General features: G+C 42.2%; 2 protein-coding genes and 1 long non-coding RNA gene across 31 annotated transcripts in view; 2 read left to right on the top strand and 1 right to left on the bottom strand.

Annotated features, from left to right (window-relative positions):
• Positions 1-4,477, top strand: part of PER3 (period circadian regulator 3) — a 59,096-nt gene extending 54,619 nt beyond the window's left edge. For 24 of the 29 annotated variants that reach the window (XM_070611009.1, XM_070611008.1, XM_070611010.1 and 21 more), the window contains 3 exons: positions 230-416; positions 985-1,135; positions 2,189-4,477. In XM_070611009.1, coding sequence (XP_070467110.1) covers positions 230-416; positions 985-1,135; positions 2,189-2,272 — 422 coding nt within the window. In that variant the 3' untranslated portion in view covers positions 2,273-4,477. Of the gene's footprint in view, positions 1-229; positions 417-984; positions 1,181-2,188 lie in introns of all 29 variants that reach the window. The other 5 variants (XM_070611002.1, XM_070611003.1, XM_070611001.1 and 2 more) reach the window with 2 other exon arrangements.
• A 2,841-nt stretch (positions 4,478-7,318) lies between these two features.
• UTS2 (urotensin 2) lies at positions 7,319-12,593 on the bottom strand. The gene is made up of 4 exons (XM_008518000.2): positions 12,427-12,593; positions 10,370-10,480; positions 9,389-9,432; positions 7,319-7,590 (listed from the first exon to the last, which is right to left on the bottom strand). The coding sequence occupies exons 1-4, from the start codon at positions 12,527-12,529 to the stop codon at positions 7,471-7,473; spliced, it is 378 nt and encodes a 125-aa protein (XP_008516222.2). The 5' UTR covers positions 12,530-12,593; the 3' UTR covers positions 7,319-7,470.
• Positions 9,559-12,687, top strand: LOC139082008 (uncharacterized). The gene is made up of 2 exons (XR_011537607.1): positions 9,559-9,883; positions 12,377-12,687. It is a non-coding gene; the product is annotated as an uncharacterized lncRNA (long non-coding RNA).
• Positions 12,688-16,713: the final 4,026 nt, after the last annotated feature.

Raw genomic sequence — 16,713 nt, 5'->3', positions numbered from 1 at the left:
GGAACAGGGTCTGGCCTTGAGAATGAACGGCTCAGGAAGAGTGAGAAGGAGCTCTCGGGCAGACCAAAGAGGTGGAAGGGTCTGGTTACTAACCTGGGGTGATGGCTGGGCTGGGTGGCCATGACAACTGTCAGCCAGTTGCCAAAGCCTTTGGAGAATAAGGGCAAGTTTGGCAAATCAGCCCCCAACAGGTATTTTCTAAATTGTTACTGTTGTTGATTTTTGATAGGAAGCAGTGACAGCAGTATATACTTTGCTACGAGTGATTTTTCTTCTGAAATCACCCCAAATGGGCAGCAATCTCAGGATTGCTCTCAGAGAAAAGAAACACTTCCCGCTGTAGCTGATGAGTCCATCTGGAGAATGATAGAGCGAACCCCTGAGTGCGTTCTGATGACATACCAGGTACCGGAAAGGTAGGCGAGCGCCTTAGGAGACCCACTTTTATCTGAGCTTTTTCATGGTTTCTTAAGAATGATTTCTAAATGTTTTTATACATACCCTTAGAGACATGTATTTTCAGATTCATTCATTTGAAGTCAAACAGTGAATGACTTCTGAAGGCACTGGTTATGGTGGTAGTGCCACACAAGCTCAGATCCAGACTAAAGAAACCTTACGCATCACGAGACCAAAAAACAAGGAAAGCAGGGCTTTCAAGATGGCACACGAGTAAAAGAACTTTTCTTATTAGGCTCTGGATTTTTTTCCCATTCTAAAAGAGTGGAAGAACTAAGGGAAATCTGTTTCTTCTGTGTATCTCGTTAAAACACTCTACAGATGTTTTCCACTAAGAAAAAGAGGTCTCGCTTTACCAACTTGACAAAGAAATGACTCAGTTATTTTTTAATGCGTACGTCATATATTAACACGAGATATAAAGTATATTACAAACCAAAAAGAAGTGCTATTCTTAGATGACATAGTAAGAACCCTGTGCCTTATTCAGGACCATTAAGGTTTTATTTGTTTGTTTGTTTTCAGGGTTAAAGAAATTGTACTGAAAGAAGACCTAGCAAAGCTAGAAAGCATGAGGCGACAGCAGCCGCAGTTTTCTCACGGACAGAGGGAGGAGCTGGCCCAGGTGCATTCCTGGGTTCAGAGCCAGACTGTCCCTCAAGACATAGACATCCGGGTAGGCACAGTCATAACAGCTGTCACCTGACAGATGTCATACCAGGTAGTGTGGTAGGCACTCAGTATACGTTGCATCATCCCACTGAAACTTTAATGCTCACAGTTACTTCTGGGGTAGGTGTGATTGTCCCTGCTTTACCAATAAACAGACAACACAGTAAGGTGTACAGATAGGAAGTAGTTTGTATAAGGTTACACAGTTCATCAGATTTTGAATACAGGTGTTTTGACTCCAAGTGTTTTCTTTTTTTCCACCAGTTGGAACGGTTATGGGGCAATAAGGAGTAAAGAGGCCTCCTTTGATCCATGATTGACTGGAAAGGAGAGGCTAAGAGATTCGAATTTCAGATATGCATGGGTATTTGAGAAGAGTTAAAACTCAAAATGTAAGATTCACACCAGGGATAGTGTTCATACTTGGAGCCCAAGAGGCGTTCTTGATGTTGTGAGATCTTCTCGATGAGATCATATGTGAACACCCTGAACACTGCAGCTTTGATTTACCGCTGGTCCCAGTGGGTGGCTCTGTACCGATGGTTCTGACAGTTGTACTAGTAATGAGGTCTGTATTCCCACAAGATGTGGGAGGTGATGTGTGAAGTTAAAAATTACAACAAGAGAACAAATTTAGGTATTTAAAAAAGTGTGATATTAAGACTTATGGAGTAAACAAGTCATTAGAATCCTCCCTACCCCTGTTTTTAAAGAAAAGAATAAATGCCTGACACTTACCAACAGTTAGATGTGGTCTCTCCAAAAAGCAGGAGCTGGGCTGGTTACTTAAGTGTCTTCATTTTTAAAATACTGTTTTTCTGATTTTTGAGTACAAGATTATATGAAGAATGAACCCCAAAACAGTTTAAACAAAAGTATTTGAACAGTTGTTGTCATTTACCTTCTGATAATAAGGAATGAACTAATAATGGATATTCTTAGACATCAGTAAGTTGGGTAAAAAGACACAGATTGCTGGGCCAGCATTTTATTGATCTTGAAACTTTTCGGATGACATTACATCAAATAACCTACCTCCTCTTGTCCTTTTTTGAAGGGCTGTGTCACTTGCACAAACAAGGGGTCACTTGGTGATGCTACAGAATCCTGTGGTCAGGATGCGTCAGAAGACACCAGTTGAGTGACTATGGAGATGGACCTGCAGATGCTTTCCAGGGCCTGCTGGACAGCTAGACTTCTTTGTATATTTCTTTAAACCCCTGACTTTTAAGCGACCATGAAGTTGTCATTGAATGTTAAGGTTTTTCCTTCTTGACTTTTTAATAGACCTCGTTTTTTTGAAGCATATGTCGTATATAAAATCTGCTTCTCTCTTTGTCCACGGTATATTAAAACTGTCATTTAGGCTCTTCTTCTAGTTTAACTGTCTTTTAAAGAGATCAGATGGCCTCTAAAGAGGTATGTGTGTACAGCAAAATGAATTATCACCCAAAATAAATTATATTTAGAAATGTTTGTGAGGAGCCCCAAACCTTAGCCTCCTTTACTATGTTCTGTTGTAGCATAAATCATTTTGCCCGGTAAAGTACCTGAGGAAATCCCACCCACAGGCCATACACTTTTCCTAGTGATTCCATAACTTAGTACTTTCATCTGGTCTTTGCACAGCTGGATGCTGCCCCTCCTTGCTTAAGATCAGACAGTCCAGGTTTCTCACAACACAAGTCACTTTCATATTTACCAATATTAAAATATATTGCCCTTTGGTATACTGGACGCACCTGGTTCTTAGGGTTGAATATGGACCTTCATTATTGTAGATGCCTTTCCCTTTGATTTTCCACCTTCCACTGAAACTCTGAAAGTCTTACCTTAAAAGTCAGTCACCTTGCAATGGGCTCATCCCTTGGACAGTTTAAATGAGCGTTTGCATGTGTAATATTAAAACAAAAGACCATCTAACTCAACCAGCGGTATTTCCCTTTTTAATGTTTTTGTTTTTAAAATAATGATTATAAAAGTTTCAAAAGTCATGTAAAAATTAATATTGTTCTTATATCCATATATGTTTAAATGTTGTCTTGCCAAAACTAGCATTTAACTTTTTCTTTCCAACCAATTTACATGAAAGAGGCCTCTTCGTCCCTGCCAGAGGGCTGACGGGCACGGCCTCTGTCTGCCCCTGAGCAGGGTGAGTGGTGAGGGCTGCGCAGTGAGAAGAGGGTCCTGGGAGCTCTGCAGCCCTAGCCCAGGGGCAGGGTCTGCCCAGGTCACTGCTTCCAACAAGAGTGAGGAGGTGTTTACTTGAGAAGTCAGCTCCCCTTTCTGTAGAGAAGATTCCTTCTCAAACTGGGAACGACAGACACGGTTCACACTCATGCAGATCAGAAAAAGGAATGGAAGAAAAGGAAGGTTACAGTAACCTTTTATCTTTTATATGACATGCAACAAACTAACTTATTTTTATTTTGTTGTTGTTTTTTTGTTTTGTTTTAGGAAACACTTCCTCCTTGCAAGTTTTATAGCTTTTTATAAAAATGCGTTCTGATAATAATTAAGAGAATCGACATTCTTATCCATGATGACTGTGGGCCCCTGACTCTCAATCCCTGTAGCTTAGATTTCCTTTCTGAAGTAGCAGTTTCCTGGAAAGTGATTCTCTCTGAAGAACCATTTTCTCTCTGAACCATTTTCAGATGCTGCCTATGACGTTTCTTGGAATTTTCTAATACTAAGCAGTTCCAGGCACATGTTCCTGTTTTGTGAATGGAGAACTCTCATATTCTCCTCCATCTTGACTGTTCAGTGATTTCTGATGCTTTTCTTGTGTTGGTCAAGTCATGTGGTATTTTTGCCCTTGATGAAAAATCAGATTTTAAAGAACTAACCAGCCTGGATATTGTCCATCAGTGTAATCATTGTGACTATCTGTAGTGATCAAGTTTTTAATTTCTGTAAATCAGAAATGACATACAGCTATCAAAGGGTCATTCTGCATTCCCGTTGGCATATTTTAAGCCTCATATTCTCCAATAATGTTTCTTTTCCATTCTTTCTGGATATTTGTCTTTTCTAAATTTGTTTGTTTCTTTGCCTTAGTACACATCTTATGGAGTGTATGTTATACTAGGCTTGATTTGAAACTGGTGCTTGTTGTAGGCAGGCCTGTAAAGCTGTTTATGACTCTCATGTGTTGGTAAGTAGATCGTTGGTGTGTTTGGAGGTTGGACGCAATGCTCCTGCTGCTGACAGTGACCAGAGGAAGTCAGCAGTGACGCGGCCGCCCCCACGGGGCCCCACCTGATTGTAAACTTCGCTGTTCGAGTTTATTAACTTTTTGTATTAATGACGATAGAAATTGATAATAAAAATGTATATTATTGGCTTCAGTGTTTACATAAATGTTACCCAAAGGCTGTATTTTCTGGGATATGAGGTTAGGATTTATGAAAAACAAAAGCTATATGAATTGAATCATTTTGCAATTAAGTGAAACTTCGTTATAATTCACAAGGTAAATTTAATCCAAATTGAAATTTTGTTTCAACTGAATTTATAATTGTGCGAATTTACTTGTTTTTAATGGTTATTAATATTTTAATCGGGTGTCTTTTTTAAGGAAAAACAATAAATAAACTGTATATGTAAAACTTGACAAATTTGCCTGCATTGTGTCGACAAACCTTTGCTCTGAATACGTGTTTTCTATCATCTAGACATGTTTGTTAGGATATATTGAAAGGTGCTCAGATTATTACTGGTTTTCTCAGTGGCACCTTGTGTTGCCTTGTCAAATGTGCCCAAGCTCCTCCTGTGTGGAAGATACTGGCATTTTCAAATTCATCATCTTATACTGAATCCTCACTCCAGCACTTTGTGAAGAATTTATTGGGTCCTGAACATATGTACATATTTTCAGTACTAATTTTAATGCCTAATTTGTAAAATTCAGTTATCAAAATTACTCTTTCTGATTCTGTAGAGTGAAGCTGTGTTTCACAAAGTCTGTGTAACTGGCAGCAACAAAGTCTCAAAATTAAATATGGAACAAGATCCTGAAGCCAACAGGGCTTTTACAATGTTACACCTTTCAAACAGTTTGCATCTTTCTATAACAAAACAACAATAACAATACCAAGAAGAAAAAGAAGCTACATGTTTATTGATGGACACAACCCTAGTGCCCCCAAGTTGCTTCATTTAGCGCTCTCGAGAACCCGGGCAGCCAGCATCGCTGTTCTCCTTGTTGTGCAGAGAAGGACGCTGAGGTGGAGGGAGGACTCAGATATGTGCGGTGGGAGCAGGGGTTGGAACGTAACTGACTCGAGAGCCCCGTCTGTGAGAATACTTGGCTACATCGCTAAAACAAGGAAGGGATGTTAGAATTAGACTGCAGCGGCGTTCCACCTTAACCTTCTGGTGTAGGTTCAGGGTGGGGACGTTCTGTGTTAGAGGACTAGTATTGGTTTAATTTCAACAGTGAGAGGTATACGCCACAGTGTTGCCACAGCTGTACTTAGTGTCCGCGTTTCTGAGGTTACGCATCCATTCTTCGAGTTTAAAACGTCTTTCCCTATAGATTTGTTCTTGATGTCTTAAATGAGAGTGAAAGATTGACCAAACGTGTGCTGTGTCGGAGATTTTTGATAGTTGTTGACAAGACACTCCCAGTCATGTGGCTTTTTTATGCAGATCTGAGACTTCAGTCCTCCTAAGTGGTGTTGTGGTTGAAGGCAGAGCTGAGTAGGGAAGCTCAAGTTTCTCAGTAGAAATTCAGCACTCCCTCATGCATGGCTCTGCACCGGAGGGTACACAGAGCTCTCAGGAGTGCACACTATATATCGTATATGTGTGTATATGCTACATTTATATAGGTGTATTAAGAGAATGTGTTAGTATGTACACACACATAAGTGGTTTTTAAAAATTAACAAACCAGGCTATTTCTTTCATTCCACAATCTTAAATCTCACCTCAGATTTCTTCTCAATACAAGAAACAGATTATGAGGGTATTTTTCTGGTATAAATGAACTGTGATCCTTGAGCTCACAGGAACTAAGATGAAACATGTTTCACTGTTAAGAGATTAAAGTTCTTGGGTGTTCAATACTGTGGTCAGCTAAGGGAGGGGATCTGAGCATGTGAGCATGCCCCGTCAGAAACTCAGGAAAATGTAGGATGTTCCAGGCCCTCATCATTAGCCATCCTTCACTTTAGAGATTTTTCCAAGCTAAGATACAGATCTTTTTTTGATGATAGCTATTTTGAATTCATTGTCATTTAGTTTACATATTTCTGTCCTCAGGACTGAGTTCTGGGTACTTGTCGTTTTCTCTCTGGTCTGGAGATTTGACCAAGTGCCTGCTGTTGGAAGGTCGGGTCTTTCTCATTCTCATATTATTCAGTTGCAGTTACAGCCTATCGCCACTGGGTAGGGGTTGAGAGCCACGTATTCTGAGCCCTCCGCCTTCAGCCGAGATGGCCTGGCGAGGCATAGGTCAGGGGAGGGGCGGTTTCTCCTGCATGCCCTCTGGATTTCCTGATCAGCTGTCTCTATCTGGTCTCCTGGGGTCTTGGCTTGATGAGGTCACACCACACGAAAGCTTTCACCCTGTTAGAGGGCTTCCCTTTAGGCTGCAAGAGCGCTAGGCCATCCTTGGTGATCCAATGGATGCATGGCCCCTGCCCCACTCCTTCCCTCATGGAACCTGCCCCCTGCAGCAGGGACCACAGTCTTTAGGGGAGGGAGCAAGGATCTCTCTCACCCCATTCCAGCTCCTCCGAGGGGGGGCTCCAGCCTCTCCGCCCTCCATTGTGTGGCTGTGTATCTTTCCGAGGATTTTTGTGCTGTTAGGGTATTTTCTGTTGGAATATGGTTGCTCCTTTTTGTTGTATGTTGGAGGGGAGAGAGTCCTGGGAAAGTTCACTCCGCCATGATGCTGATGTCACTCTCTAATTTTTTTTTTTAAAGTAACAACGTGTATTGTCATTTTTAAGGATTGAGTGCACATGATAGCTAAGATGATGTAGTTTATTTAAATGATTTATAGTTAAACTATGTTAACTAAATTTTGCTTTTACCACTTTTTCCTCTTAGTATTTGCTTCTGTTCATTTATTGGCTTTACTTTTAAATTTCCAGAGACTTCTTTAAGAATAAATTGATGAAAAGAAAAATTATAGATTTTCAGGATATGTTTATGAGTAAAATAACCACTCATGATATTTGCAAAACATAGAGAATTTATTTTCCAAATAATTATGAGCTGAGCATAGTTTGCCTAGTTTCTCTTCTATGCAGCTTTCAATCAAGCATTTTTATTTTTAATCTCCTAAGATGGTTGCTTTTGAGTTGGCTGGCAGATGTTGCTTTTACTTCAGACACAGTATTTCCAGAAGCATTCAGGGGGTGGTCCACGTTTCTTATGTTGTTTCCTGATTCTGGCCAAAAGATGACTCAGTAAGACGTTAGGATCTTGTCCAGAAAAGGCCTGAAACTAAAACAGTCCACACAAGAAGACAGAGAGGTTACCGATGAAGTAAGAGTCCTACACGGAAAAGGAACTGTAGTCAAGATGTAGAACCTTTACAGAGTGTCCGCTCTTGTTCTCTGGGATGAAGCTGCAGTGAGAGCCCAGGGTGGAGGTGCTGAAGGGCTCCTGTGCCCGACTGGAGGGCCATCCAGTCTGTTTAGCCCTACAATTGCCATGAATTTTCCTAAACCCTCACTGGCCTATTTCTATTTAAATAATCTGTCAGTAACATGTTCTGTACATTTATCATCTTCTGTGTAAAATACGTCTTTTATTTGTCTTGAAGTTCTTTAAGCGTGGACCCTTAGTTTTCTTTCTATTCTAGAATTTCATGAGCAAATCCTACTAATCACCTTTATGATTTTAGAGTCTTTAACTATAATCCTATTCAGAAGAATATAAACATCTGAATGATAACTTTTAACTAGTCACATGCAGAAGCCACACCATCCTCTTCTGGGTGGTTTACCCCACTTGGGACTCTGATGGGGTATGCCGTCTGCAGGATTGAGTGTCTCCAGAGTGTATTTTTGCGAGGATATTAATGGGTACTACACCAAAAAAGACATCAAATGTTTGGGAGAAAAGTCAAAATGTCAAAAAGTCAAAATGTTTGGGAGAAATGCTCAGCTACAAGTTTACCACATGATTTCCTGCAGGCTTTAACGTGCAGTGTACACGAGGAATTGCCAGAACCGGAGAGGGGCTAGAACACAGTGCCACCCCATAGACTGGCTCATGGCACTGGTGTCCCCAGAAACCCCCACAGGAAACACTGCTTTAGAGTCTGGGGGGTTGATAACGCTCGAATACAGATTTTCCTTATAGCATTTAAGGAAATGCTCTGTTACTCGTACACCATGTCTGACCGTTTGAAGTTATCAGTCATCATTCCCCAGCACAGACTTCCCACTGCACCTGCGGTGGTTTTCCACCTGGCCCCCTCTCCACTGCACATACTCCATTTCAATGCTTTAAGCATGTCATTCTTCCACTTGGATGTTATATTGCAGAGCTTTTCCAACAGTAATGTGCGTATGAGTCACTTGAGGATCTTGGTAAAATGCGGTTTTTGATTCAGTAGGTGCTGGGGGGTAGGGTCTGAGCTTCTGCGTTTCTCACAAGCTTCCCAGCAATAGCAGTGCTGCTGGTCCTTGGACCACACACGGAGATGAGGCATGAGCAGCACACGTGGATGACAACCTTTAGAACAGGGAACTCGCCTATTTTTAATTCTCTTAAACTTGTTATAATAATTGATCCAAAACAGGCACCAGATAAGTTCTTATATTATTCACATTTTACATGTATTCACATTTCAAAATTTGGAAAAATTAATGATTTGAAATAACACTGACTGGGCAATGATTTTAAGGTGTGATTTCCACCAAGAACACTCATCTAGGGGCCAGCCCTGGGGCCGAGTGGTTAAGTTTGCGTGCTCCGCTTCGGCGGCCCAGGGATTCACTGGTTCGAATCCTGGGCACGGATGTGGTGCTGCTCATTAGGGCATGTTGAGACAGCATCCCACATACCACAACTAGAAGGACCCACAACTAAAATATACAACTATGCACTGCGGGGATTTGGGGAGAAAAAAACAGAAGGAAAAAAAGAAGATTGGCAACAGTTGTTAGCTCAGGTGCCAATCTTTAAAAAAAACAAAAGAACACTCATCTGGTCCATGACTTTAGGGTCCTCTACAGTCAAGGTTGGAATGTTCCCCTTTTTTAACCTGGCCGTCACACATGGAGTCACTTACCTTTCCCACGCGTCCTTGTGCTTTAACAATGTTGGTACTGGGATCTGCAAAACAATATTTTGCAACCATTCATCATCAGATCTGTTGTTTCTATTCTATGCTTGTTTTATTTAAAACACACAAAATAGAGTGCTCCTAAGTCACGTCTAGTTTCTGGTCCTCCTTTTGCCACACTGCAGCGATATTTATTTGAAGGAAGACAGGCAGCAGCCTCGTTCTTTCTCACCTAGCGAATTCAGAGGGCACTGCCTGTTCCTCAGTCCGTTAGCAGTTCAGTAGTTTATCAAAAATAGAACAAAGGAGCTTCCTATTAAACAATGGCTATTCAAAGGCTCTATTTTTGTTTCCAGAGCGTCCTGAGAATTTGTATCGATGCTTGGAGGAATGCAGTCATGGAAAAACTATTAGAAGCTGACATTTTATTGAATTCTTTGTATACGACTGTGCTGAACATTTTATTTGCATTTTCTTGTTGACTCTTCTCAACCCTTTGAGGTGGGTATGTTCATCATTTCTTTTTACTGTTTAAGAAACTGAGGTACAGAAAGATTAAGTAATTTGCTTAAGGTTTTAATAAGTGGAAAACCAGGATTTAAAATTGCACTTATTAGAAACTGGAATAATACCTTCCTTCCCCACAAAATAAAAGTCCATTAGAAAAAGAATACGTGAGGTGCCAAGTGGAGCACGATGCTCGCAAGGAGGTGCTGAGAACAAGAAAACAGGATCACAGAGGGGGTCTGTGCCAGGAGGGGAGAGTGGTGCCTAGTCAATTTACTTATTTAGCCCATAGTTATATTCCAGAATAGGGTTTTACTTCATCTAATAGATGAGAATAAAGAGCAAATTCCAGGACCCACAACTAAAAATACACAACTATGTACCGGGGGGCTTCGGGGGAAAAATAAAATCTTAAAAAAAAAAAGGAGCAAATTACATACTGATAAAATCAGACACCTATCAACACAAGAATTGTTTTACCTGCTTTCCTGGGGCCGTCACCTCCCTCTGCACCTGACATCTCTGGCAGCACCTGCCTCAGGAACTCTCTTTCCAGTTCATCCAGAGTTGATCTTGCATCTTCACCAGGTGCTACACAGGGTAGTAATGTTAGTAACTCAGTTCAGACTTCAGTTACTTCGGCTCCCTGCTGTCTTCTGGGGGGTACCAGGGACAGGGAGATGATACTAAAAGAACTTGAGATGCTGAGTTTGTGATTTGCCATCAGTGGTATTTTAACAGAGGAGTGGAGATGCTACAGTCCAGTTTGCAAGCCAGCAGACCAGAAAATCAAGAGGAGCGGGTCTGATTCCGACTTTGCTGCCCCCGTGACCTTGCCCAGCTGCTCACTGCCTCGAATAAGAGGACAGAGCTGAGCCCCGGGATCGCTTAAAAAACTTCTCCGTTCCCAAAGTGATTCTTCCTGGTTTCGGTTTCTCTGCCGCTGCCTACTGCCTTTTGCTCTTAGGTATTTGGGTGATAAAATCGGAGTGAGAGGAAAACGAAGGGAGTAGTTTTCTAAAAGACACAATTGTTTACGTTCTTCCTATAAAGCAAATAGGATGGCATCACCTCTTATCTCTGGCCTTCAAGATTTAGATGCAATTATCATTAGAAAAGAGTCAACTTTAAAATACTCTTCAAAGAACTTGACAGTAACATTTCCCATGTGAAATTCAGTCAGCTTAATGGCATACAAGATGTATGGAAAGTGTGAGTAAGGTGTGTATGCTAGAGTGTAAGGTGTAAGGAAAGTGCCTGTAAGGTGTGGCAGGTGGAGACGGGCACCGGGATGGCTCTCTCGGCCAGTGCTACTGTGTTTAGATGGGAGCCTCCAGCAGTCCTAACACCAGCATGCTGAGGACTTACAGATACTTAGCCACACCTTGACCGGAAGACAATGAGAGCACATTCGCAGTATTTCTGAATATTAACGTAAATCTATAAAATTTGGCCACATGTGAATATTTATGTCATGAAGGATCATATATGGGGAAATAAATGAGAAAAAATTCAGGCAAAAACTAAGGCAAGCTCCATTCTGAGTGGGATGCTGCATTCAATTCATCTAAGTTTTTCTAAATGATAACGATATGGAAGATGACAGTAATATCTAAATATTTGTTCTTGATTTTATATTGTGCTTCTCTCCATTCTTTTTTAAATGGCAGAGATTCAATAAAGTTAATGCCTTAATGTTTTGACCATTAAGATGACTGCCATTTATGAGCTCAGTGGCTCTGGAAGTTGCCGATGGTGAGTGAATGACTACAGAGCTTGACAGTTATCAGAAACCAGAAAATACCAAATCAGTGGCTTAGGAGAGTTTCTTTCTTTATTTTAAAAAAATGTCTAAAAGTACCCAAAATCCACTTAAAATGTTTGTGGAGCCTTAATCCGAGCATCAATCTTTTCAACTTCTTAAACTAAATTAAGAGGCAATAGTAATAGCAAAATAAGTATCTGTTTGACTGATGCACTTCTTAAAAATTCACCCTAGACTCGAACTTAGTGAAACATAAATCAAGGAAAAGATAAAATGTACTTGGAAATCTATGACACTCTAGCTCCAGCTTCTCACTTTTTTATATTTTAATAAGCATTTTTGTTTCATATAACATATGTCAGATGATTACTTTTTAATTTAATATAAGATAATAATTTAAATCTATAATTGGAACAACCAAATTCTACATTCAACCAGTTTATTTAAAATAAGAACTAAAAGTAATGATGTCTTAAATTTAGTGCAGTTTTTAAAATTGAAAAAAGAAAAGCTGACCAAAACCAAAGTTTGAATTATAGAAGTGACATGAAGTAAGCAATGCTACCCTTCTCTTATATTTTAGGAAGAGAAAAACCATACCATGACTGAATCTGAAATGTGCTGTAAGGATCCTCTAGTGTTCTTTTCATAGCTGAGACTCTTAATTTACCAGGATCCTTTAAGCAAGATTTCCCATTCTTATCTCTAACCTTGCATTTAAGACCCTCGAAGATTCTTTCAAGACTAACGTAAAGAAAGAGAGTCACCTCACCTGAGAGCAGCAGGGGCTCTGCCCTGGAGTCCCGGACAGGACGAGATGAGAGAGGATTCAAGAATGCCGTGAGAAGCAGACAGCAGGGGACCAGCTTGTACATGATTAGCAAGAGGCAGAAGTCTCCCTTGGCTTCTGTTCTCCGGAACTGTCAGCTTGCTCCTTCTCATTCTGTAATCAGTGATTATATATATTATCCTGTGACCTCATATCATCCCCTCCAAAAAAATAAATCTCTTGGCTACGGAGGCTAAAAGGCAATCACTTTGCATTGATGTAATTTTTGAAGTAACAACTCATAGATAATAAATTTGCTGTCTAGTGTACAAAATAGGTATTATAAAAAGAAAGAACTGTTAAGTTTATAAATCTGGCAAAAGGAGTAACTCAAAGCAATAAATCATGAGTAAAGAAAGGGTCAGACACGAGTCGAAGTGGCCAAGGCAGAGACGCGGATTGATGAGTCCTCGCGGAAGTGACGCAGAGATGCCATGAAATGGGTTGGTCTCCTTTTTGTAATTTTCAGGAGTGAATAGATGAATTGTCCTGTTGCGTTGTGTTTGGGCTTCCATGCCCAAAGAGTGACAGTGTGTGGATTAAAACTTAAAATCCGTTATTAACTTTAAAATAGTGAAGGTGAGTTAAAATGCACAGCAAATATTCTCAGGCTTACGGAAAGTTCTATACAGGGGCCGGCCCGGTGGCGCAGCGGTTAAGTTCCAACATACCGCTTCAGCGGCCCCGGGTTTCGCGGGCTCGGATCCGGGTGCGGACGTGGCACCAATTGGGACGCCATGCTGTGGTAGGCGTCCCACATATAAAGTAGAGGAAGATGGGCATGGATGTTAGCTCAGGCCCAGTCTTCTTCAGCAAAAAGAGGAGGATTGGCAGCAGATATTAGCTCAGGGCTGATCTTCCTCAAAAAACAAAACAAAAAAATAAAAATAAAAATCGCAACCAGCCCTCCCCAGCGTCGCTGGTCGCTCTTCCCTTGCTCCTTCCAGCACACATTAGGTACGTTAGGGAATCGTGGCACACAGTATGCGCTCAGTAAATGTTCGCTGGCTGGAGCACCAACCCTGTGTCAGACCTCGTTTAGGCTGCAGAGCGGTGAGCGAAAGGTTTGTACTCGTGAACTTTCTAAGTGGAGGAGACAGGCAACAAAATAAGCCTCTGCTGGGATCCTCTTTTGTCGCCGCGAAGAGGACTGGAGCAGAGCGAGCAGGCGGCGCTTCCAGCAGGGCGGGCGGGAGGCCTCCGGGAGGGGCGCGGAGCAGAGACCCCCGGGGAGGACCCGCGGGGAAATCGAGGGGCGGCGGCCGGGGAGGAGGAGGAGCACGACGGGATGGGTCCCCGCCGGGAGTCGGGGCCTCCGCGGGGCGCCGCCTAGGCAGGGTCACGCACCCACGTTCGGTGGGTGGAAGGGGGTCGTCTGACTTCAGACTCATCCACCCGTCCCGCAGACGTCTCGGCACCTGCCATGTGCCAGCGCCGCCAGGTGGGGACACGGCTGTGGACCCAGAGGACAGCAAGTGGCCCTCAAGAACCTGACGGCCGGATTGGGGCCTACAGAAACCGCTTGCGTCCAGCGTAAGAAAATAAAGTGTATTGGACAGACACGGGGTATCTTCCAGAATCCGAGAAACTACAGTAGCAGGAGCCAGAACCCCACTAGGAACTAGACAGAGGAATTCACACCTTACCTCTGACCTCTGACCTCTGCTTTCAGTGACCTGACTCCCTGCTTAGTCCGTCTGACTCTCCCCCCTACTCTCTTGTCTCTGTCTCTGTCTCTCTCTCTCTCTGTTATTCTGTAGTTTCTTGAGAAACTGGTTTTCTTTCCTTTTCCATAAATATTTGGCCAAACACACCCGCCACTGCCGACATTGACCTTTCTTCAGTGTAAGCCATCAGCCCACTTTTACACGTTATTTTTCTTTATCTTTAAATCCAATTAGCAAATTTCTAGGAGAGAGGGTCTGAGTGGCCCAGCTCAGCTGGACTTTGCTTGCTTCCCCTGCGGGAGAGTGTGCCAAGGACAGCTATTTGCAGACGAGAGGAGTGTGCCCCAACAGACATACCAAATGGACTACAACATGGCAAGAGTTAAAATATATTTATGCCCATTAAGACTGTTTTCAGAAATATACTCTAGGGAAATAATACAACAGAAGCAAAAAGTTACCTGAAGGCATTGTCTGCAGCCTTATCTACAGTGGAAAAGACATTGTCAAATGTTTCAAAGTCAAACGCATATGGGAATCCAGAGGTGATAATGTAAGTGAGTGTGGCAGTCTTGACGAATGACAATAGGGAGTGGTGGGGACTGTAGCAAAGTGGAAAGCATATATGCTCTCTAAAGCTGGGCCACAGCTACTAGTTTGCCAAGCTTGAGTGTTAGAAATCTGAATTTTAGGGGCCAGCCCCATGGCTGAGTGGTTAAGTTCACACACTCTGCTTTGGTGGCCCAGGGTTCGTTGGTTTGGATCCTGGGCGCAGACCTGGCACTTCTCATCAAGCCATGCTGTGATGGCGTCCCACATGGAAGAACTAGAATGACTACAACTAGGACATACAACTATGTACTGGGGCTTTGGGGAGAGAAAAAAAAGGGGGGGGGGAAGATTGGCAATAGATGCTAGCTCAGGGCCAATCTTCCTCACCAAAAATATATATATATTAAAAAAAGAAGAAGAAATGTGAATTTTAGGGTTATCCATGATTTCCTTTGGCAACTAATTCAAATAAAAAAAAAAGACAACAGCTACCACAAAGCACTGTGCCACCATGTGTATTGTAAACAAAACATGTCCACAGCCGTAGTTGAGTCTGCAGGCGCCCGATTCCGGCCTCAATGCCCCATGTAAGTGACTAAGTTAGTAGATTATAGAGCTTAACACATCATTTTAGTAATCATTAAAATAGTAACTAAAAGATTATAGAAACTTGGAAAATAGGATAATCTTAAAGAATTAGAATATAGGATGATTGACACTATGTAAAGACAGGTGACTATGTGGACAAGAACTGATACGTAATATTACTAAATTGAAAATAATTGTGTTAGGGCAACAGAATTTTTGTCTTTTCTTAAAATACTCTTTTACATATACATATATATATATGTAGATAGTGTGTGTGTGTGAGGCTCTCCTGAAGCCAGCCCTGCGAGGTGGGGGAGCAGGCCCCTGGGGACGTCTTGGAGCGAGGCGGGTGGACTTCAGACCGCTTCTCTTCTCTCTCTGGACGAGGCCATCTGCCAAGCTGTGTCATCCTCTGGTGACTCAGGGCTACTTCGGACAGCCATCAGTGACGATTTTAGAGTATGGCCTAATTAAGTTACTACTAAAGGCTTAAGCTTAAAAGAAAATTAGCCCCTTTCCTTCAGCAGACCGTCAATGACAACATCACCTTGTCCCAGAAATGTACTGAGCACGTCTTTCACTCCTAACAGTCCTTGTGTCAGGCAATACAGCTTCACGCTTCTGTCAGGACACATGTGAACAATGACCACCTGTCGTGAGAGGTGGGATCCCTTATTTAGTTGCAAATTACCTTTTTAAGCCAGAGGAGGTTTTTTGTGTCGTGAAGAGGCAAACAGTTCACATGACACGCTGGGGTGACTTGTGCCCGGGGCGCGCCCAGATCCAGTGGACACGTGTGAAAGTCTGCAGTCTCTTTTCAGTCTTTGTTTTGAAATTGATCCATGTTCAGCCCCTGCTGCCCTCTTTGCCCTTTTGTAATGCGGGCATCGCTTTTGAACGTAGTGTTTATATTGACTGTCTCCAGCTGTGAGGGCTCCGTGAGGAGAAATCGATAGGAAGTGACTTTGCCAAGTGTTTACAGCCTGTTTCATACTTTCTTCATGATGACTAACACACGACTCAGGACGACCCCTCGGGAATGTGTGCGCCCTCAAATACTGCCGTGCTTAGGCCGTGTATAAGCATTAGACCTTGGTCTGAGGTCTCACACCAGCACAGCTCACGTTCGGCTGACGCTGAGACTGTTTCAGATGTCATCGGGGTCCACTCTTATTTCTGTTAATGTAAAACTCAAAGTTGTGGTCTCTGAGACGTAGATTTAATTTATATTAATTAAGAATTTAATTTAGCATAATCTGTTTTAGTTACAGGTTTAATTTCTATTAATTTATATCTCAGACAACCATTTCAAGTAAATGATTACCGAATGCCTCCCCTGGCAGTCGCACTACAGCATTAACCTGTGGGAATCACAGGCCCCTCGGAGAATTGGGGGGGCTTCGCAGGAGCGGTGAACAGGGAA

This window comes from Equus przewalskii, chromosome 2, assembly GCF_037783145.1.
Source record: "Equus przewalskii isolate Varuska chromosome 2, EquPr2, whole genome shotgun sequence".
Classification (NCBI taxonomy): Eukaryota; Metazoa; Chordata; class Mammalia; order Perissodactyla; family Equidae; genus Equus; species Equus przewalskii.
The sequence above is the reverse complement of the archived record's forward strand: the minus strand, read 5'-3'. Positions and strand labels throughout refer to the sequence as shown.